The following is a 22,548-nucleotide window of genomic DNA, read 5'->3' as shown; positions in this document are numbered from 1 at the left end:
TATCTGGTGTAATGGGCCAGGACTTCCCTGCCATACCAATCTGAGTGGAAATAACCTAGCATACTCACATTTGCTAGTTTATTATAAAATCTATTTATTTGTCTGTCTGTCTGTCTCTCCATATATATAGAGAGAGAGAGAAAGAGAAACACACACACACATATACATATATGTATAATTGAAGGTACTGTTAAAAAAAACTAATTTTTCATCATTCAAAAATACACTATTAACATCTGTGTATTTTTAATTGATGAAAGTCCTCACATCTATGAAGCTAGTGTTCTACCACTGAACCATTCAACTTTTTAAAAATTAAGTCCTGGGGCTTCAACTCAGAGACTATCCTGCACTGTCCTTGAGTTTTTCACTCAAGGCTAGTGCTCTACCACTTGAGCCATGGTTCTGCTTCTGGCTTTATGGTAGTTAATTGTAGATAACAGATTCATAAACTCTCAGCCTTGGCTCTCTTCAAACCTTGATCCTCATATCTCAGCCTGTTGAGTAGCTAGGATTACAGGCATGAGCCACTGGTACCTATCCCTTTTGTTTCTGTGGCAGGATCTTAGTAACTTTTCTAGGATGGCTTTTTGGTGGAAAATTGAAGATAAAAGTCTCACAGACTTTCTTGCTCAGGCTGGCATCAAACTGCAAACCTCATATCTCAGTTTCCTGAGTAGATAGTCTTACAGGTATGAGCCACCAGCACCAAACTTTTTAAAGTATAAAATATTTTGTTTAAAAGTCATGCCCTAGGACCTTCCAGCAATGGCTACAATATCCTCAGAAACCATTATTGTCTCATAAGATTAAGGTACTAGTGCTTTCTTTTTCCTCTTTAGGTGCCAGAAATTATAGGAGTTATCTGTGCCCGGCTATCCATAATCAGCCAGCCTAAAGTCCGCCAACAAGTCATAAATACTGTGAGTTTGTTTATCTCCAGGCCTAAGTACACAGATATAGTACTCAGCCATCTTCTTTGCCATCCAGTGCCATACGACAGGTAATAGAAGCTTGTAAAGCCTTTTGATTAAATTGGGGTACAAGACACAGCTCTGAGTATTATGGGACATAGCTATTGTTAAAAATGTAATGAGAATCTTAGCCAGGCACTGGTGGCTCACGCCTGTAATCCTAGCTACTCAGGAGGCTGAGATCTGAGGATCATGGTTCAAAGCCAGCCTGGGCAGGAAAGTCCATGAGACTCTTATCTCCCATAAACCAGTAGAAAACCAGAAGTGGCGCTGTGGCTCAAGCGGTAGAGCTCTGGCCTTGAGCTGAAGAGTGCAGGGACAGTGCCCAAGCCCAGAGTTCAAGCCCCACGACCGCCTCCCCCCAAAAAAATGTAATGAGAATCTTGTAGAGGAGATAAGGAACAAATGGGTTCCTGACATGTAAATCAGAATGTGATGTAGTAAACATAAAGGAATAAGCCAACAAATTCAGTGAAGAATATCTATAAGGTAAGTAGGCTTATCCAAAAGTCCACTTAAAGTACCCATAAATGGAACTGCAAAAAGTTAATATCATGAAAGAACCTTGTTCTAGATATAGAAAAGCTAAAGTGACATAACACAAAGCACTACATGAACTCAGTTGTGTCCTGAATGAAAACAAAAGCTGTTAAGGAAAATTTAAATATGGCAACTTAACTAGATTTTTTTTTACTCCACTGGAGTTCAAACTTTGGACCTTGCACTTGTTAAGCAGGAACTCTACTAGCTGAGCTATATTCCCATCCCTTTTTGCTTTAGTTATTTTGAGTAAAAAGGCCAGGCTATCTTTGGCTATATTCTCTTATTAATATTTTGTGTATAGCTGCAGTGACAGTAATGTGCCACTGGACCCAGCTTTTGTCAGTTGAGATCGACTGTCATGAACTTGTGTGTATGTTTTTGTGTGCCAGTTCTGGGGCTTGAACTCCAGACCTGGATGCTGCCCTTGGACTTTTTTTTTTCTTCTTCTCTTTTGCAGGGGATGATTTCCTACCACTTGAGCCATTATTCCATTTCCTCATAAAGTTTTTTTGTTGTTTTTGTTTTTGTTTTTGTCAGTCATGAGGCTTGAACTCTGGGCCTGGGTACTGTCCCTCAGCTATTCAGCTCAAGGCCAGTGCTTTACCACTTGAGCCACAGCATGACTTCCAATTTTCTGGTAGTTAATTGGAGAGAAGAGTCTCATGGACTTTCCTGCCCAGGCTGGCTTTGAACCTCGATCCTCAGATCTCAGCCTTTTGAGTAGCTAAAATTACAGGCATGAGCCACTGGCGCCCAGCTCCTCATGAAGTTTTTGAAACAAATCATCTGAAAAGTTTGTTAAGGGCTGGGAAGGTGGCTCAGTGGTAGAGTGCTTGCCTTGCATGCCTGAGGCCCTAGGTTCGATTCCTCAGCACCACATAAGCAAAAAGAGAAAAGCCGGAAGTGGTGCTGTGGCTCAAGCAGTAGAGGTAGCCTTGAGCTGAAGAGCTGAGGGACAGCGCCCAGGTCCAGAGTTCAGGCCCCAGGACCGGAACCAAAAAAAAAAACCAAACAAAAACAAAAAATATTGACAATCTTGGGAGGGTGAAGCAGAGGATTTAAAGCTTAAGGCCAACATAGTCCTTAAAAAAACTCTTTTTTTTAAAAAAAAAAAAAAGGAAAAGATTTTATCACCATTTATATTAGTCAATGCCTAGGCAATGGGAGCTTGAGTCAATAAAACCTTAGGAGTTTATTTATCAAGTCAGCATGTTTTCTGATACCCTGATGAACTGAGCAGGGAGAAAAACCTCTTATAGATTGGCCCCAAAACTGACTCCAGGAGGGTTGTGGTCATGATAGGCTTGGGATATGACCTGTTCATGAATCCTTTTACTTGGGTTTGTAGGCACTTGGCTGAGTTGTGGAGAACCCTGGAAGTCGAGCTGCCCAGCACAACCTGGATCCTGTGGAGGCTCCTGAGGAAGCTGCAGAAATGCCATAATGTGCTTACCCAGGAGAAGATGGCCTATGTGGCTGTCTCTGTAAGCCACTTAGCTCTGCCTCTCCAATTTCAGCCCACCTTGCTCCCTTCCAGGATGACTTGCCCTATCCAGAATGTTCTTTTGGGCCCTTTAAAAGCTTAATTCTGACATTCACTTATGAATCTGAATGTATCTCTACCCAGGCATTGATATAGAGGGAGCTGGGAGAGTATAAGACCAGATATGGCCTAATATCTTTTTTTTTTTTTTTTGGTCGGTCGTGGGGCTTGAACTCTGGGCTTAGGCGCTATCCCCCAGCTCTTCAGCTCAAGGCCAGCACTCTACCTACCGCTTGAGCCACAGCACCACTTCCAGTTTTCTAGTGGTTCATTGGAGATGAAAGTCTCATGGAATTTCCTGCCTGGGCTAGCTTTGAACCATGATCCTCAGATCTCAGCCTCCTGAGTAGCTAGTATTACAGGCATGAGCCACCAGCACCCAGCTCCTAATATCTTTTATTTATTTATTTTTAAACATTCTGTATCTTTCTATTTATTTTTATTTATTTATTTACTTTTTTTGGGTCTGGTCGTGGGGCCTGAACTCTGGGCCTGGGCGCTGTCCCTCAGCTCTTCAGTTCAAGGCTAGCGCTCTACCACTTGAGCCACAGCACCACTTCCAGCTTTTTTCTTTTTGCTTATGTGGTGCTGAGAAATCGAACCCAGGGCCTCATGCATGCAAGGCAAGTGCTCTACCACTGAGCCACCTTCCCAGCCCCTAATATCTTTTAAACATTCCTTGGCTTAGCCTTTTTAAAAAAAAAAAAAAAGATCATGATAGCTAGAGAGTAACAGAAACTTGTGAAGAATTTTTTTTAATTCTTCAGATTAAATTCTTTAAATTAATTAATTCTTCAAATTTAAATTCTTTACATTAAGACACAAATATGTAAAATAAAAAATAAAGGTCCCCTTAATTAGGGGCTGGCAAAAGATTGAGGGTAAATATTTTAGGCCTTGCAGGCCATATATGGCCTCTGTCACATAGTTTTTGAGGTGTTTTTTTTTTTCCCCAACCATCTTTTTACATTTAAAAATGTAAGATCTTAGCTAGGTACAGGTAGCTCATACCAATCTATAATCATATCTATTCAGGAGACTGAGATCTGAGGACATCAGTTAGAAATAAGCTTAGGTAGACAATTCCAAGAGTCTCTTATATCCAATTAACCAGCAAAAAATCAGTAATATAGGTGTAGCTCAAATGGTAGAGCATCAACAATGAGTGAAAGAGCCTAGAGCTTAAGGTCCTGAGTTCAAGGCCCAGTACTGACATACACATGAAAAAAGTGTAAGACTTTAATCCAAGCAAGCATAGTCTCTGATACTCAGGAGCCTGAACATGGGAGTTGAAAACCAGCTGGGCAACATATGGCACCCCATTTCAATTCAACAAAAAAAAATATTTTTTAGTTTTTACCTGTAAAAGATGAACTCTTTTCAAAAAATTTTAAATTATTATCTTTAGGCTGTTGTACTAAAGAGTTGCTATTTAGCAAACAGTTTATGGATACAGTATATCTTGATCAATGGCACTCCTTTAGGAGTATTTGAACATATAGAAACATATATATAATATATATTATATATATGGTATACTTTTTACCCACTTTTCCCTTTTAAATTGGGGGGAAATAAAGTAAAATAAATACATTTTACTCTTTTTTTTTTGTTGGTCATGGGGCTTGAACTCTGGGCCTGGGCGCTGTCCCTCAGCTCTTCAGCTCAAGGTGAGTGCTCAACCACTTGAGCCACAGTGCCACTTCTGTTTTTCTGGTGGTTTATTGGAGATAGGAGTCTCACCGTCTTTCCTGCCGGGGCTGGCTTTAAACCATGATCCTCAGATCTCAGCCTCCTGAGTAGCTAGGATTACAGGTGTGAGCCACCAGCGCCCGGCTACATTTTACTTTTTAGAGCAGTTTTTTTTGTTTGTTTTCCAGTCCTGGGGCTTGAACTCAGGCCTGGGCACTTCCCCTGAGCTGCTTTTTTTTTTTTTGGGTCCGGTCGTGGGGCCTGAACTCTGGGCCTGGACACTGTCCCTCAGCTCTTCAGCTCAAGGCTAGCGCTCTACCATTAGAGCCACAGCGCCACTTCCGGCTTTTTTCTTTTGCTTATGTGGTGCTGAGGAATCGAACCCAGGGCCTCATGCATGCAAGGCAAGCGCTCTACCACTGAGCCACCTTCTCAGCCCCCCTGAGCTGCTTTTGCTCAAGGCTAGCACCCTACCATTTGAGCCACATTCCCAGTTTTATGGTCACAGCAAAATTGAACAGAAATTACAGACAGCTGCCCAAAGCACTGGCAGCCACACATGCATCGTTCCTTCCCTATCAGTATATACTGTCTCCATGCAGAGCTGGTTCAGTATTCAAATACCAATTATACAGTCTACTATATTTATGAGTAAAGAAGAAAATCACATTATTATATAAGTGAATATGAAATTCATTTTTCAAATCCATCACTTAGCTAAGGCCTGGTAGCTCATGCCGGTAATCCTAGCTACTCAGATGGCTGATTCAAAGCCAACTCCAGGTAGGAAAGTCTGTGAGACTCTTTCCACTGACATAAGTACCCAATGAAAACTGGAAGTGCAGCTTTGGCTCAAGTGGTAGAGTGCTAGCATTAAGCTTTTAAGCTCAGGGACAATGCCCAGGCCCTTAATCCATCACTTAAGTATGAATCTTCTCATCTTTAAAAAGCAGATCTACATAAAAACTAACATCAAAAAACCCTGAATAAAATTCTTAAAGGTAATAGAATGAATTCTTTCCTCCTAAAGTCAAAAACAAGGCTCTCATCATTCTTAACCCAGTATCATTTTAGATGTTCCAGCTCATGCAATTAAAGAAGGAAAAGGAATAAAAATGCATATATATTGTAAAAACAAGAAAGTAACTGGACCTATTTTAAGGTGACATAATTATCTAGTTGAAAAAATACTAAGAAATCTAGAAATCTATCAAGAAAAAAACTTAAACCTAATATGTGAGTTTAACAAGATCTCAACACATAATATAAATAAGCCAAAGGTAAATGTACTTCCATACAGTGGCAATGTACCTGAGGGAACTGATATACTCAAAATTTATACTTTCTACCTTTTCTCCCTACCATTTTATGGCTCTTAAGTTTTTCTTTCTTTCTTTTGCAGTACAGGGGATTGGACCTAGGGCATTGTTCATCCTAGACAGGTGCTTTATTATTGAGCTACATCCCTAGCCTTGAGTTTTTTTTTAACAAATCTTGCTATATAGCTCAGGCTGACTTTGAATTCACTATGAAGCTCAGGCCTGCTTTGAACTGGCAATCCTGCCACAGCCTCCTAAGAGCTGCAATTAGAGTGTGTGCCATCTTAATCAGCTAAGTTATTATTACAGCTCTCCCCCCTCAAAAAAAATCTGTCAACACCTAGTCAACTATTGTCTTCTTTCCCATTCTCTGTTCTTACAGACTTTTAAAAAAATCCCTATAATGTCAGTATAGTTTCAGAGGAAGTGGTGCTGTGGCTCAAGTGGTAGAGCACTCACCTTCAGCTGAAGAGCTGAGGGATAGCGTCCAGGCCCAGAGTTCAAGCCCCACAACCAAAAAAAAAAAAGTATTGAGCAGTATAGTTTCAGAATTTAGAGCAAATAAAGCAACTTTTAAATCATTCTACATATACTGTTTGATGACATGCCTCTATATTCATCTAACAATATGTAAACTGCTTTCCATACCAGCATACAAGGTTCTTTTCTATCCTTTACATAGCTGTGGTTCCATGGCTGAGACCTATGTGTGTAGCCTAGGCAGGCCTCAAACACATGATTCTACTGACTCCAGTTCTCTAGTGCTGGGATTATAGGCATGTGCCACCATTTATTTTTTTATTACCTTTATTTTTATTTTTAATTACCTTTAAAAACATCTTACAAGATACATTTTTTTTTGTTATTCTGGGGAGGGGGTGAGATTTTTTTAAAACATCTCATTATGTTACCATCACTGACCTTGACCTCCTGGGTTCAAAGTGAGCCTTTTGCCTTAGCTATCCAAGTAGCTGGGACTAACCAAATATGATACCATTTTGTTTTTTGTTTTTGTTTTGTTGGTCATGGGGCTTGAACTCTGGGCCTGGGCGCTGTCCCTACACTCTTCAGCTCAAAGCGAGTGCTCTACCTCTTAAGCCACAGTGCCACTTCTGGTTTTTCTACTGGTTTATTGGAGATCAGAGTCTAATGGACTTTTCTGCTCAGGCTGGCTTTGAACTATGATCCTCAGATCTCAGCCTCCTGAGTAGCTAGGATTACAGGTGTGAGCCAGCAGTGCCCAGCTATGATACCATTTTGTGGGGAGGCATTCTGCCACTTGAACCAACCCCTCCGTTTTATGGGGGAGTTTGTTTTATGTTTTTATTTTTTTATTTTTTGCTAACTTTGCCTTGGCTGGCTTGAAACTCATGGATCCTCCTCATTCCACCTCTCAGCTGCGATTACAGGTGTACAACAAGACCAGTAGCTCAAAATCATTTTTAACTATTAAGTTTCCTATTAAGCAAACATTTTGACAGTTTCAAACTTTTGCCCATTAAGACAGTGCTACAGAAAGTTTAATCATAATGTTATCATATATACCTAAAGCCCACTGGGTCCAACAGTGTGTATATTTAAAGTTTAAGTCATTGTCCTCCAGAAAGCTGCTCTTTCTTTAGGTATGTGTCAAGGTGGCTGTTGCGTGTGATTGTAGCCCTCATTGATGCCTTGCTTTTAGGTTTTTAAGAAAATGGAGCCGGGCGCTGGTGGCTCACGCCTATAATCCTAGCTACTCAGGAGTCTGAGATCTGAGGATCGGGGTTCAAAGCCAGCCCGGGCAGGAGAGACCGTGAGACTCTTATCTCCAATAAACCACCAGAAAACCGGAAGTAGCGCTGTAGCTCAAGTGGTAGAGCGCTTGCCTTGAGCTGAAGAGCTGAGGGACAGCGCCCAGGCCCAGAGTTCAAGCCCCATGACCGACAAAAAAAAAAGAAAGAAAATGGAACATTTCCCAGAAAAAAAAAAAAAAAAAGAAAATGGAACATTTTCATTATAGTTTTGTTTGTGTATATTTGTTTTGGTTGGTTGGTTTTTGTTTTTCTCAGTTGTGGGGCTTGAACTCAGGGCCTGCTCACTGTTCTTGAGCTTTTTTACTCAAGGCTAGTACTCTACCACCTTGAGCCACAGTACCACTTCCAGTTTTCTGATGGCTAATTGGCAATAAGATTCTTGTGGATTTTCCAGCCCAGGTTGGCTTCACACTGCGATTCTCAGATCCCAGCCTCCTGAGTAGCTAGGATTACAGATGTAAGCAGCCACCAGTGCCCAGTGCATATGGCTTTTTGATTGGCCATTTTTTAGTTCTCCTTTGTGACTTGTCTTTTCATATCCTGTATACCAGTGCTTCTCAAATTTCATGTGCACACAGAATGACCTTAGAATCTTGGTAAAATCTGAAGTGGGGCTGAAGACTCCCCATTCCTAACCATCTCCTAGGTAATGGCAGTGCTGCTGTATGTTACTCATATATATGAGCATTTTATTAACACATTGATACAGATAGTTCTTTGGGTTATTATTCATTACCCAACTTTATGATAACTTTTAGTGTGGCTTTTTATTTGTATGTAGTCGAGTGTGTTAATAGCTTCCTTTATAATTACTACATGCAGATCACCACTGGTAAACTTTTCTTTTTGTCAGTTCTGAATATTGAAAACAGGTCCTGTGTATTTTAGGCTCTACCTCTGAGCTACATCTAGCCCACTTTTTTTTTTTTTTTTTTAGTAATTGTATTCATTTGTTTATTTTTGCAGTTACAGGAGAATTTTTTTGTGTGTGGGGGGGGGAGGGTCCGGTCGTGCCGGTCGTGGGGCCTGAACTCTGGGCCTGGGCGCTGTCCCACAGCTCTTCAGCTCAAGGTGAGCGCTCTACCACTTAAGCCACAGCGCCACTTCCGGCTTTTTTTTCTTTTTATGTGGTTCTGAGGAATCGAACCCAGGGCCTCAGGTATGCAAGGCAAGCACTCTACCACTGAGCCGCCTTCCCAGCCCCTAGCCCACTTTTAATAACCACTCTATTCCTATTCCATCTCTTTTCCAGGTCCCTATACTGATTACCACTAATTTTCTGTTTATAGTAGAACTAGAAAGTGTGTTCTGGAACAAACAGAAACATAAAGGATTAGGGCCACCAACCCCACAGTTCTGTTCTGTGCCTTCTATCACAGGTGACAAATGCCCTCTATGAGGTGTTCATGGGAAACAAGCTGCGAGCAGCTACTTTCCGACTCTTCCCTCAGCTTCTCATGACCCTGCTCATCCAGATCCACCATAGCATTGGCCTCACCATGTCTGATATCTCCATCCCTAGAGGCCTGTATGCAGAACAGGAAATGTCAACAGACATCATACCTTTGAGGTACTGTCCATTGTAATTTCTCTGACTTTAACAAGTATTAAGCCAAACTAGAACATAAGGATAGCCAAGATGTGGTCCCAATTCTAAGGGATCATGTCTCTAACGGTCCCAAACCCTTGTGAGACATCAGGATGACATGCTCAGGAACCATTCTGGATTTTCAGTGACTGCTTTTCATTTTCTTGGTACCAAGGTAAATTTAGCTATCTGGGTTCAGATGCCCTGCAAAATAAATGTGATATTATGACAGTCTTTGTTGTTGTTGTTGTTAATAAATAGAGGAAAACACAAGAAAAATTGCTTAAAACTATCCCCAAATTAGTATTTATCCAGTGGAATGATTACTCATTTCTGCTTTATTGCATGAAGAGATATATTTTCAAATCACCATTAGGGTCTTAATTTTACTATAGTATGTAGATTTCTTTCAAAGGAAATGGTACTATATGGAATAATTAATACCAAAGAGTCATTAGACTTGGGTTCTAGCTCTCATTCATTCATTTAATGAACTTGCCCCTGAAAAAAATCTGGTCTATGCCTACTTTCTTACCTATAAATGAAGAGTCTTAAGAAAGGAAATCTGTAAGAGCTCTTACAACTTTAGGAGTTCTCTGAGGCTATGTCTAGTTCAATAAGTAATTTTCAAAAGCTGTGAGCATATATTTTAGGAGTAAAATTGTATCTCAATAAAGATTTTTTTAAGCAGTAGGCATCTGTTTAGCATCTTAGACCATTTATTGAATCATTCCCTTCCAAACTCTTGGGGAAATGACATCTAGTTAGAATTCTCTATGTTGATAATTTTTTTTGTTTTGTTTTGTTTTTTATCCGGTCGTGGGGCCTAAACTCTGGGCCTGGGCGCTGTCCCTCAGCTCTTCAGCTCAAGGCTAGTGCTCTACCACTTGAGCCACAGCGCCACTTCCGGCTTTTTTCTTATGTGGTGCTGAGGAATAGAACCCAGGGCCTCAGGCATGCAAGGCAAGCGTTCTACCTCTGAGCCACCTTCCCAGCAACTGTTGATAATTTTTGTAAAGTGTCTTTCAAGTTATCAGAATATTAAAAGTCTTTTGGAAATCTGGAAAAGGGAAAATTACCATCCAGCAGTTGTCAATGCATGGCTCTCTCCAACAAGAGTAGAGTTCTTGGGTATTTGCAAGTTAGTGTCCCTTATTCTGCTCACCCATGTTATTTTTATGTGACTTAGCTTTGCCATGCAGGCTACAAAGACCCTTCTCCTCAGAACAATGTGCTGGCAGGAATTCAACATTATGGAAAAGAATAATGGATGGACGCTTTTGAAAGGAGACTGCCATCTTCAGGGAGTATTTCTCCTTGCCAAGTAAGGCTTCCTTGTCACCTGCCCCAGATCAGCATTGTATTTTTCCCTTCCTTTTAATTATCACAGCAACTAAAGCTGTGAGAACTCACCAAGTCCATAAGAGAATACCAATGATGTCCATAATGCTAGGCGAAAGTTTCTAAATGTCCTAGCCCTTGACACCCCCTGCTGGCCACTAACTTCAGAGGGTATCTACACTGAGAAAATTCCATCCAGTGAAGCATGTGAGAGTAACATTGATGCTTTGTTTTGTAGTGCCTTGCTGGAAAGAAATCACCTTCTAGCACATAGGATCTTGTACTTGTTAGTCCCGCTTCTTAACAGAGGGAATAAGAAACATAAACTAACAGCTGCAGCCTTCTTTGTGGAGGTAAGACTCATCTCTAGATGTGGTTGGAAGTCTCTGAAGCAGTAGAACCTGCTTCCTAGTGTGTCCAGCCTAGTGTCAGAATGGGGTCCATTTCAAACATGTAGCAGCCATATTTGTCAGACTCAAACCTATTGAAATTCTCTCTCTCTCTCTCTCTCTCTCTCTCTCTCTCTCTCTCTCTCTCTCTCTCTCTCTCTCTCTCTCTCTCTCTCTCTTTCGTCAGTTGTGGGGTTTGAACTCTGGGCCTGGGTGCTGTCCCTCAGCTCTTCAGCTCAAGGCGAGTGCTCTACCACTTGAGCCACGCACCACTTCTGGTTTTCTGGTTTATTGGAGATAAGAGTCTCCCGGGGCTGGGAAGGTGGCTCAGTGGTTAAAGCGCTTGCCTTGCATGCCTGAGGCCCTGGGTTCCATTCCTCAGCACCACATAAGCAAAAAAGAAAAAAGCCGGAAGTGGCGCTGTGGCTCAAGTGGTAGAGCGCTAGCTTTGAGCTGAAGAGCTGAGGGACAGTGCCCAAGCCCAGAGTTCAGGCCCCATGACCGGACCCAAAAAAAAAAAAAGAGTCTCCCGGCCTTTCCTGCCCGGGCTGGCTTTGAACCATGACCCTCAGATCTCTGCCTCCTGAGTAGCTAGGATTACAGGTGTGAGCCACCGGCACCTAGCTTTGAAATTCTTTCTCTATTCTCACTACTCAACAACATTACTCAACAATATTCCTTGTGTACTTGCAACATAATAATCACCTGTACTGTATGTGTTGTATTATAGGTTTCAAGGGGAAAATCTAGAGCTAGTGGGAAGCTCTCTTCATGGAAAGAGGGCTTCCAGCTCGTCTGTTTGGTTGGTTTCTGGCTCTTTCAGCTCCTCCAGAGTCCAGTGGCTAGAAGACTGCCAAGCATGTACTCTACTGCCCGCTTGAAAGACTGGTTGTGTTATGGAAACAATGCCTTTAGAATTCTTGCCTTAAGAGGACTGTTCAACCTTCTCAGACACAAAGAAATGGTAAATGATTCCTAAATCACAAAGGGAATACCCCAGATACCCAAGAACTTTAAATAGCTGAAGAGGAGAATTGGGTAGCCAGGGGACAGGGGTGGATGGGAGAGGTCTTTTTTTTCACTGTGCACCCTTTTGTGCATTGGAAGTTTTACCTTGAAAATATGCAAGTGCTATTAAAAATTAAATATTTTCAAAGTTCAAGACACAAATATTTATCATATTTGAAATCTCTAACTTGTGCAAGAGATATACTTGTTATGGTGTCCCCTTGTACTATATTACCCAACTTGGATGCTCCAAGATGCTTATTATCTAAGACAGATCACTAGTATCCATGTAGAAGAGGTCTTACTAGAAAACCAGGTCTGTCAAGAAGAAAGCAGTAATCCCTGAGGCTTCAGTTTTGTCACTTGAACTCTATTTCTTTTACTTAAAAATTTGTGGCTGTAGGGCTGGGAAGTTGGCTTAGTGGTGGAGTGCTTGCCTAGAATGCATGAAGCCCTGGGTTCAATTCTTCAGTACCACATAAACAGAAAAAGCCAGAAGTGGTACTGTGGCTCAGGTGGTAGAGTGCTAGCTGTTGAGCAAAAGCAGCTTAGGGATAGTGCCCAGGCCCTAAGTTTAAGCCCCAGTACTGGCAAGAAAAAAAAAATTGTGGCTGCAAACTGGATGCCGGTGGCTCGCGCCTGAAAACCTAGCTACTCAGGAGTCTGAGATCCGGGAACGTGGTTCAAAGCCAGCCTGGGCAGGAAAGTCCATGAGACTCTTATCTCCAATTAATCACCTAAAAACTGAAAGTGGAGCTATGGCTCCTAGTGGTAGATTGTTCACCTTTAAGAAAATACCTTAAGGATAATGCCCACGCACTAAGTTCAAGCCCTACCATTGACCAAAAATGAATAAATAAATTTGGTATATTAGAAGCCCAAATGACAAATAGTAGTTCGTATATTAATTATTATTAGTTATATTAAATTTGGCTGATTGTATATATGCATATCTGTTGCTTTATTCCACTTACATGAATATATATACATATTCTACTTATATATGTATATATATATATATATATATATATATATATAAACATATACACACAGGAGTGTGTGTTGTTTTATTTTGGAGAAAGGGTCTCATTATATAGCCCAGTTTGATATTCCCTATGTAGCCCAGTCTAGACTGGAACTCATGATTTTCTTCTGGGATTATAGGAGTAAACTCCTACAGCCAACTTGTATATGTTTAAAAACCATAAGACTGCTTTCACTGTATTTGATGTTGGTATGATTTGTGGAGGGGAAGGGGAAAAACAAATTGTTTAAATAGGGATACAGATGGACCCATTGCAACAATGAGATGTACAAGTTGTTATGTCGAAAATGAACTTTACAACTTTGGTGCGGGGGGGGGGGGGGGAGGGCCCCCGCGGGGAGGATTGGGTGTGGGGGGGGGGAGGATAGGAAGGGATGGGAAGGGGAAACAAAGGAGGAAGCTACAATGCTTGATAAGAAATGTACTCATTATCTTGCACATGTAATTGTAACCCCTCTGTACAGTATTTTCACAATAAAAAAAAAAAACAAAACCATAAGACTCCCCCTTTTTTGGCATTTCAAAGAGCAGAATCTCAGTTCAGTATGGGAAGGACTTTTTTTTTTTTTTTGGTCAGTCGTGGGTCTTGAACTCTGGGCCTGGGCAGTGTCCCTGCACTCTTCAGCTCAAGGAGAGAGCTCTACCACTTGAGCCACAGTGCCACTTCCGGTTTTCTAGTGGTTAATTGAAGATAAGAGTCTCACAGACTTTCCCGGCTGGGCTGGCTTTGAACCGTGATCCTCAGCTCTCAGCCTCCTGCATAGCTAGGATTACAGGCGTGAGCTACCGGTGTCAGGCAGGAAGGACTTTTAAACTTCCTCAATCAAACTTTAAAGTCTCTGGATACGTTTCATACTAAGTACCTTACTGTGACCAGAGTTGGCCATTCCTTTTTCTATACTATTTCTTTCTTTTAAAAATTTTTTTTGTGAAAATACTGGACAGAGGGGTTACAATCACATGAGCAAGGGAATGAGTACATTTCTTATCAAGCATTCTTGCCCTCCTTTGTTTTTCCCCTACCATCCCTTCCCTCCCATCTCCACAACTACACTCCTCCCCACCTTCCCCACCCCCACCCCCACTCCCCCACAGCCTATACTTTTCTTACAGCAAGATGAAGTCCATATCCCTGGCTGTCCCTTACTTGATCCTACTTGTGTCTTGTGAGCTCCCCTCACAGCAGCTCTTCCCTCTCCCCTACATATATAATATTGAGGGTAATTATGTCATCTTTACTTCTCTGCCTTGGATTATCCAGAGTTCCCAGAAATCCAGCCTGCACTAGGTACAGAGGAGGTGTAGAAGTTTTCCTTTTGGTATTTGATGATATGCTTCCAGGAAAGGTGCTCATGTGCTGTCTTTGGACACACAGGGGGAAAACATCAAGAACCTGCTGCCCTGTCTCTTAGATAGCCTATGTGAAGCCGATGAGAGGATTGTTTTATTGACCATCCAGATACTCCTGCAGCTTGTCCAGAAAATGGATTTCACTACCCTGGCTGCCATGATGAGGACCCTGTTTTCCTTATTTGGTGATGTATGACAACGAGAGAGGAGATACTTCCTTAGGAGGGGATGGGGAAATTGGAATGATAATAAGTATATTCTATATTATCAAAGTCTTTTACTTTGGGAGCACCTCCAAATATTCTATCTCAAAACCCTTCCTGTAATCCTAACTACCAAGGAGACTGAGATTGGGAGGGTTGTGGTTCAGGCCTATTCAGGCATAAAAGTGCATGAAACTCCTTCTTAACCAAGAGCTAGGTGTGGTAAAGTACATTTATTATCCTAGCTATGACAGGAAGCTCACAATCAGACAGGAAACAAGATTCTATCTCAAGAATAAACACCACAGGGCTGGGAAGGTGGCTCAGTGGTAGAACGCTTGCCTTGCATGCCTGAGGCCCTGGGTTCGATTCCTCAGCACCACATAAGCAAAAAGAAAAAAGCCGGAAGTGGCGCTGTGGCTCAAGTGGTAGAGCACTAGCCTTGAGCTGAAGAGCTGAGGGACAGCGCCCAGGCCCAGAGTTCAGGCCCCACGACCGGACCCAAAAAAAAAAAAAAAAAAAGAATAAACACCACAGAAAAGGGCAAAAGGTGTGGCTCAGTAGTAAGAGTGCCTGTCTTGTAAATATGAACACCTGAGCTTAAACCCCAGCATACACACACAAAAAACCCAAACCAACCACAAAACATATCTTTCCAGGCAATCCATAATGTTGGTATGGCTGGTGTTATTGTTAGTTTTCAGACAAAAAAGAAGCTTGAGGGTGGCTTAGTGGTAGAGTGCTTGCCTAGCATGCATGAAGCCTTAGGTTTGATTCCTCAGTACCACATAAACAGCAAAAGAAGCTTAGGGACAGTGCCCAGGCCCCTCAAGCCCCAGGACTGGGGAGGAAAAAAAAAAAAAAAAGCAGCAGCAGCTTGAGGCTTGGAAACTTACTAAGGCATCACTCCACTTTGTGGGAGGGGAGAATATAGAAGAGAAAAACTGTCTTTGCTCTCAAGGAACAGTTGAAAACATACTCATGTACTTGTCCCAAATCCCAAAGACTTTTGAAAAATAAATACATAGAGCATAATGAGCCGCATATTTGAAGGAGTAAAACATGCCAAGATTAGAATTTTGAATTTCAGCAAAAGAACTTGTGTGAACACTTAATATCTTTATTAGTCATTAATACCATTAAGCTTAAGCAATGAGAGGTGTGTGACAATGACCATTTCTTATTTATAAAGTCCCAAATAGCAGATTTTGCTGCCTCCATAAATATTTGGTTTCTTATCCTCAACTACGTAGCTAAGTAGTTAACTCACCTAGAGTTCTAATAAACTGAGCATGAATGTGATTAGTGAGCTCCAACTTTGTGGATACTCTCTTGATAGCTGAGACCGGATGTTCATCGTTTCTCCATGACCCTCTTTGGAGCCTCTATAAAGTCTGTGAAACACACACATAAGAAGAATGCAGAGAAACAAGTCCTGGAAAGCTTGGTCCCATTACTGCTGTATTCTCAGGATGAAAATGATGCCATAGCTCAGGTGATACCTGCTGACTACTGCTTTCATCCCCAAATACTTCTTAACACTTCAGCCCCAAATAACTCTAAACTCAGACCCACCTTTGAAAATTAGTGTTCTATCTTTGAGGGGTGGGACATAGTAGTGCCATCTTGTTCCATGTTCCATTATCCTTTGGCACGGGGCTATCTTTTCATTATTTTGCTTAAAAGAACTGTATAAAATTTTGCCCCTAATTTCTTTTCATTCATGGGGCTTGAACTCTGGGCTTGAGCACTGACCCTCAACTCTTTAGCTCAAGGCTAGCACTCTACCACTTGAGCCACAGACCACTTCTGGTTTTATGAGTGATTTACTGGAGATAACAAATTCACGGACTTTGCTGCTTGGGCTGGTTTTGAACTGCCATCCTCAGATCTCAGCCTCCTGAGTAGCTAGGATTACAGGTGTAAGCCACCAGCACCCAGCAAGAATTTTGGCCCTTTGTAGTTAGAGCTATGTATCAGTCCTCTTTGAGGACTTACCATCATACTCAACCTACCACCCAGCCCTACCTATACTGCCTACCTCAACAAACTCTACTGATGACAAATACTCTTCTTCTTTCACTTCAAAGACTATCTCATGGCTTTGAGACAACTTGCATTGGGGTTGATGGTCAGAGAAGCTACTCTTTTTTTTTTTCTTTTTTTGGTCAGTTGTGAGGCTTGAACTCTGGGCCTAGGTGCCGTCCCTCAGCTCTTCAACTCAAGGCAAGTGCTCCATCACTTGAGCCACAGCACCACATCTGGTTTCTGGTGGTTTATTGGAGATAAGAGTCTCATGGACTTTGCTGCCTGGGCTGGCTTTGAACTTTGATCCTCAGATCTCAACCTCCTGAGTAGCTAGGATTACAGGCCTGAGCCACTGATGCCCAGCTATGCCTACTCTTGAGAAGACTTTCTTTCCCCTAAATCTTCATGGGTTTTTGGCTAAAGTTTTCCATTTAAGCCTTCCTAGTCTTAATTTGGTAGAAGGTGGAAGGCTGAAATGTGACCATCTGTCACATTCAGCCTGAGTCCAACATGCCATAACTACTAATTACAGTGTCCTGGAAAGGAAAGTTTAGACCATAGATATTCTAGAAGAATACTGGAGCTCTTGCCTTCTTGTACCCTTACTAAAATGAAAGTCAAGATTTTAAGTTCAGATTAAGAGTGGTCCTTGGTAACTTGTTGTAGGGAGGTTTGTGGCTCTAGAGCTGTAAGTAAAAAACATTTCAAGCCAGGCGCTGGTGGCTCACGTCTGTAATCCTAGTTACTCAGGAGGCTGAGATCTGAGGATCGCGGTTCAAAGCCAGCCCGGGCAGGAGAGACTGTGAGACTCCTATCTCCAATAAACCACCAGAAAACCGGAAGTGGCGCTGTAGCTCAAGTGGTAGAGCGCTCGCCTGGAGCTGAAGAGCTGAGGGACAGCGCCCAGGCCCAGAGTTCAAGCCCCACGACCGAAAAAAAAAAAAACAAAAAACATTTCAGGGGCTGGAAAGGTGGCTCAGTGGTAGAGTGCTTGCCTTGCATGCCTGAGGCCCTGGGTTTGATTCCTCAGCACCACATAAGCAGAAAAAGAAAAAAAAAAGCTAGAAGTGGCGCTGTGGCTCAAGTGGTAGAGCACTAGCCTTGAGCTGAAGAGCTGAGGGACAGGCCCAGGCCGAGTTCAGGCCCCATGACGGGACCCAAAAAAAAAATTTCAGATCCCCATCAAATATTGAACAGAGCTTTCCAAGCATGTAATGCAGGGTTTATAGCTATGTGGAAGTATTCATATATCTCCACTTCTATTTTTCCAGACCTTGGCAATCAGGCAAAGCCTACGGCAGCCAAAGCTCTAGGTTATTTCCCTACAAACTCTGAACTACCTCTAGCCACCTCCAGGCTCTTCAGAGAGTAGTCTTAAGCAGTCAATGTCTTAAGGAGTCAAACAGAAAACATAACATTATATGTTAATTATATAGTAGAATTCCATATAGTAATGAAAATAAGTGATTTACAGCTATACTACATGATAGATAAATATGTTAAACAAGGAAAAAGCAAAGCCGGGCATTGGTGGCTCACACCTGTAATCGTAGCTACTCAGGAGAATGCCATCTGAGGATTGCAATTCAAAGCCAACCTGGGCAGGAAAGTTTGTGAGACTCTTATCTCCAGTTAACCACCAGAAAACCAGAATTAGCACTGTGGCTCCAAGTTGGTAGAGTGCTAGCCTTGAACAAAAAAGCTCAGGTGTAGCACTCAAGTTCTGAGTTCAAGCCCCACGACCAACAAAAAGAAAAAATGAGAAAAAAGCAAGATGCTGAAGATGTACCAATGACACAACATAGGTCTTAAGACATAAAAAATAATAATTGTAAGGTCTACCCATGGCTGCAAGGGGTGACCCACCTCTGAGCCAGGACTTATTTAGGCCAGGGGTGGGGAGAAGTTGTGGCCAAGTGGGGGAAAGTTTTGGCCAATGGATGCAAATGTGACCTCAGGGACTGGGACCCACCTACCAAACGATGGGAGGTGTGACAGGGGATGTGACCTTGGGGGAGGGGGAGGTGACTACTTCCAGGTGTGCAGTTACCTAGGTGACACAGGTACTACTCATAAACTTAGCCAAGAGAGGGGAGGAGTCTGCCCCTCCTTCCCAGGGTGGACCATATATTAACACAAGAATGTCAAGCAAAATTTGGTATGATGGGAATATTTAGATAATGTTCAGTTTTGTATTATTATAGTGCTGCAATGAACATTCATGTACACATTTCCCTAGGCACATGTGTGAATTCTTATTAAGGGCATAGCCCTACAGTTGAATTTCTGAATAGTTTTAGCTTTACTAGACATTTACAAATTGTTAAACAAGTAGATGAACAATTTTTTTTCACTATAACACTCAACCAGTTGAGCCATGCCTCCATGATGAACTTTAAAAAAATATATAATTTTACTGATGATGAACTTTTTTTTTAAGTTCGGTTGTGGGGCCTGAACTCTGGGCCTGGGCGCTGTCCCTCAGCTCTTCAGCTCAAGGCTAGTGCTCTACCACTTGAGCCACAGTGCCACTTCCGGCTTTTTTTTGTTTTCTTTTTGCTTATGTGGTGCTGAGGGATCGAACCCAGGGCCTCGAGCATGCAAGGCAAGCGCTCTACCACTGAGCCACCTTCCCAGCCCCCGATGATGAACTTTTTTTTTTTTTTTTGGGGGGTCCAGTTGTGGGGCCTGAACTCTGGGCCTGGACGCTGTCCCTCAGCTCTTCAGCTCAAGGCTAGTGCTCTACCACTTGAGCCACAGCGCCACTTCCGGCTTTTTTTCTTTTTGCTTATGTGGTGCTGAGGAATCGAACCCAGGGCCTCAGGCATGCAAGGCAAGCACTCTACCACTGAGCCACCTTCCCAGCCCTGATGATGAACTTTTTAAAAATGAACTTTTAAATTTTTTTATTTATTAAGATGTGAACTCATTTTTATTTAATTTTATTACTTTATTTATTTTGTCAATTATGGGACTTGAACTCTGGGCCTGGGAGCTGTCCCTCAGCTCTTCAGCTCAAGGCAAGTGCTCTACCACTTGAGCCACAGCACCACTTCCGTTTTCTTGTGGTTAATTGGAGATGAGTCTCTTGGACTTTCCTGCTCAGGCTGGCTTTGAACTGTGATCCTCAGATCTCAGCCTCCTGAGTAGCTAGGATTATAGGGTATGATCCACTGACACCCAGCCCCAAAGCAATTTTTTTTGTTGTTGTTGGTTATGGGGCTTGAACTCTGGGCCTAAGCGCTGTCCCTCAGCTCTTCAGCTCAAGGTGAGCGCTCTACCACTTGAGCTACAGTGCCACATTCAGTTTTCTGAGTGTTTATTGGGGAGGAGTTCCATGGACTTTGCTGCCTGGGCTGGCTTTGAACCGAGATCCTCAGATCTCAGCCTCCTGAGTAGCTAGGATTACAGGCGTGAGCCACCGGCGCCTGGCCCAAAACAAATTTCATGGTCCAAAAGTCTCATGTGCCTGAGATAAAATAACTTGTGTAGCAACTCATTAGTGGTGTTGAATATACATGAGCCACATTGTGAGAGCAATAAACCACAGAAAGGGGACCACTTCTTCAGCTTTGCTTTAGTATCTCAAATCAAGAAGGTCAACACTAGAGTTCTTCAACCCAGAGATACCCCAAGAATGATACGAAATTAGGAGGTGCACTTACCTGTGAAGAGCCAGGGAAAAATAGCATGGGAGCAACAACTAGGGCTGGGAGCCCTGTATCTAGAGCCTGGGAAAGAGGGACTCTACCCATATCCTTGGTCTGGGACCACATCTGATACCTCTCCCTTTTGCGACTAGTAGTTTCTATGTCCTCTCCAGAACCCTGCAGGGCTCAGGGATCTCCATAGGGTCTTATTTAGGCAAGATTCTAGTTCCTTCCCTCCCCTCACTTCAACAGGGTAATTCTTAGCTTATAGGCTTTTCCCATGATACTTGGGTTTTATTGAAGAAAGGTCACCTCAGCTAAAACATGTTTGAAAGTGTTGATCTATGATGATCTTTTTTTTCACAGGAGAGCAGGCAAGTCTTAACTATATGTGCCCAGTTCCTGAAGTGGAAGCTTCCCCAAGAAGTGTACTGTGAAGATCCCTTGTACATAAAGCCTGATGAAGTTGAGACAATCTGCAACTTCTTTGTGAGAAATAATGGCTTTAATTCTCTAACATGCTGACATACTTGTTTTTCATTTTTTTTCTGACATAGTTTTTAATGGAGGAACATGGAAAACAGGAGACATTTCCCATCCCTCTTCACACTAGCAGTGAACTGCTTTGTATTCTGTAATTATGTTTTCTATAGTCCCCTCTCAATAGACTCACAGATTCATATTCTACTTAGCCCAATCCCTGCTGCTTTCCTCATAGAGAAGAATGGTAAACTCTTAGGGCTCTACTAACTTGGGCCAGAGGCTACATGTGGGTTGAACTGAAATGGACTTGAGTTGCCTTTATAATTATCTGTAATAATTTCCTTAATAGAATGGATTGACTTTCTTTCCATCAGAGCATGTTTAATGACCCCCAAGCAAAGGATGTTATGCTGTGGGCTGGGCAGCAGCCAAAATCTGCCAAGATCCAGATGGCATCTTTTCTCGTCACAACATAGGATATGCACCTATAGTTTTCTAGAAACGGACCACAGAACCATCTGGATCCTCCTAGGAAACCCCTGGAGCTGACTATCCCTAGAATTCTTCTGGCCTGTGTAGGACCCAAGTGGTCTCTGAGCACACTTTCCAGGCTAGGAAGTTCACGGTGGCCTGGTGTCTGGCTTTCCATTAGAGATTATTTTTCTGTGCTGTAGAAAACCTGTATTTGATGCACTGATGACACTGAAAACAATACTTCTACCAGGAAATGTGGTGCTTGGAATGGATGAGAGTATAAGCTGTCCATGTTAAGTCATAAGCACTATGAAATTAAATTCCTGTTCTCCCCATCCTATGCATGAGGTACCCTGAAAAATGATGGTGAAGCTGATCAACATAATGCTACTACCTCATTGCCTTATACTCCCGTTTTTCCTCCCTTAGGGAAAAAAATGCCAAGGGAAAATTAACATCCTAGCCCAAACATTGATGTACTCCAAGAATGCAAAACTTCCTATCAGAAGAGCAGCAGTCTTATTTGTAGGTACAAAGAAAATCCTTTCATTTCTAGTCACTTCTATCCTATATTTTGTCTAATTGTGTTGTTGAGTACTCCCCTCCCCTTTTTTTTTGGCCAGTCCTGGGGCTTGAACTCAGGGCCTGGGCACCATTCCTGAGCCTCTTTGTGCTCCAGGCTATCGCTCTACTACTTGAGCCACAGTGCTACTTTGGCCTTTTCTGTTTATATGGTACTGAATAATTGAATCTATGGCTTCATGCATGCTAGGCAAGTATTCTACCACTAAGCCACATTCCCAGGCCAAGTATCACATAATTAATAAAGCAAACCTGGAAAACACTTCTAGGAGAAAGGGGCTATGTTATATATAAATAATTATCATGAAGTTGGAAGTCAGTTTTGGAACCTGCCTACTTACTTAAGGCCAACTTAGCCAACTGCATCATTTTTTTTTAAATGACTAAATACTCAAGTTTTAATTTTTAACAGCAAAAGCGGAATCATAGACTCATTGACCTTATCCTGCATTTAGGGCTTTTATCAAAGTTCATGGATCGCAGTGAGCTCAGGATTAGGGGTACTGAATGGATAGAGAATGGTAAGTGATGATTTCCTTGGTT

General features: G+C 42.2%; 1 protein-coding gene across 2 annotated transcripts in view; it reads left to right on the top strand.

Moving 5' to 3' along the window:
• The window catches only part of Mroh8 (maestro heat like repeat family member 8), a 57,068-nt gene that overhangs the window by 30,845 nt on the left and 3,675 nt on the right, over positions 1 to 22,548 (top strand). For both annotated transcript variants that reach the window (XM_070007264.1, XM_070007263.1), the window contains 11 exons: positions 843 to 1,003; positions 2,866 to 3,001; positions 9,244 to 9,434; positions 10,642 to 10,776; positions 11,032 to 11,146; positions 12,006 to 12,146; positions 14,611 to 14,775; positions 16,128 to 16,283; positions 20,833 to 20,955; positions 21,853 to 21,952; positions 22,461 to 22,526. In XM_070007264.1, the coding sequence (XP_069863365.1) occupies positions 843 to 1,003; positions 2,866 to 3,001; positions 9,244 to 9,434; positions 10,642 to 10,776; positions 11,032 to 11,146; positions 12,006 to 12,146; positions 14,611 to 14,775; positions 16,128 to 16,283; positions 20,833 to 20,955; positions 21,853 to 21,952; positions 22,461 to 22,526 (1,489 nt within the window). The remainder of the gene's footprint in view (positions 1 to 842; positions 1,004 to 2,865; positions 3,002 to 9,243; positions 9,435 to 10,641; positions 10,777 to 11,031; positions 11,147 to 12,005; positions 12,147 to 14,610; positions 14,776 to 16,127; positions 16,284 to 20,832; positions 20,956 to 21,852; positions 21,953 to 22,460; positions 22,527 to 22,548) is intronic.

Source organism: Dipodomys merriami, unplaced genomic scaffold, assembly GCF_024711535.1.
Source record: "Dipodomys merriami isolate MVZ:Mamm:240054 unplaced genomic scaffold, mDipMer1.0.p SCAF_7, whole genome shotgun sequence".
In the NCBI taxonomy this organism is placed as follows: Eukaryota; Metazoa; Chordata; class Mammalia; order Rodentia; family Heteromyidae; genus Dipodomys; species Dipodomys merriami.
Note: the sequence above shows the minus strand (reverse complement) of the source record. Positions and strands in the feature narration are given on the sequence as shown.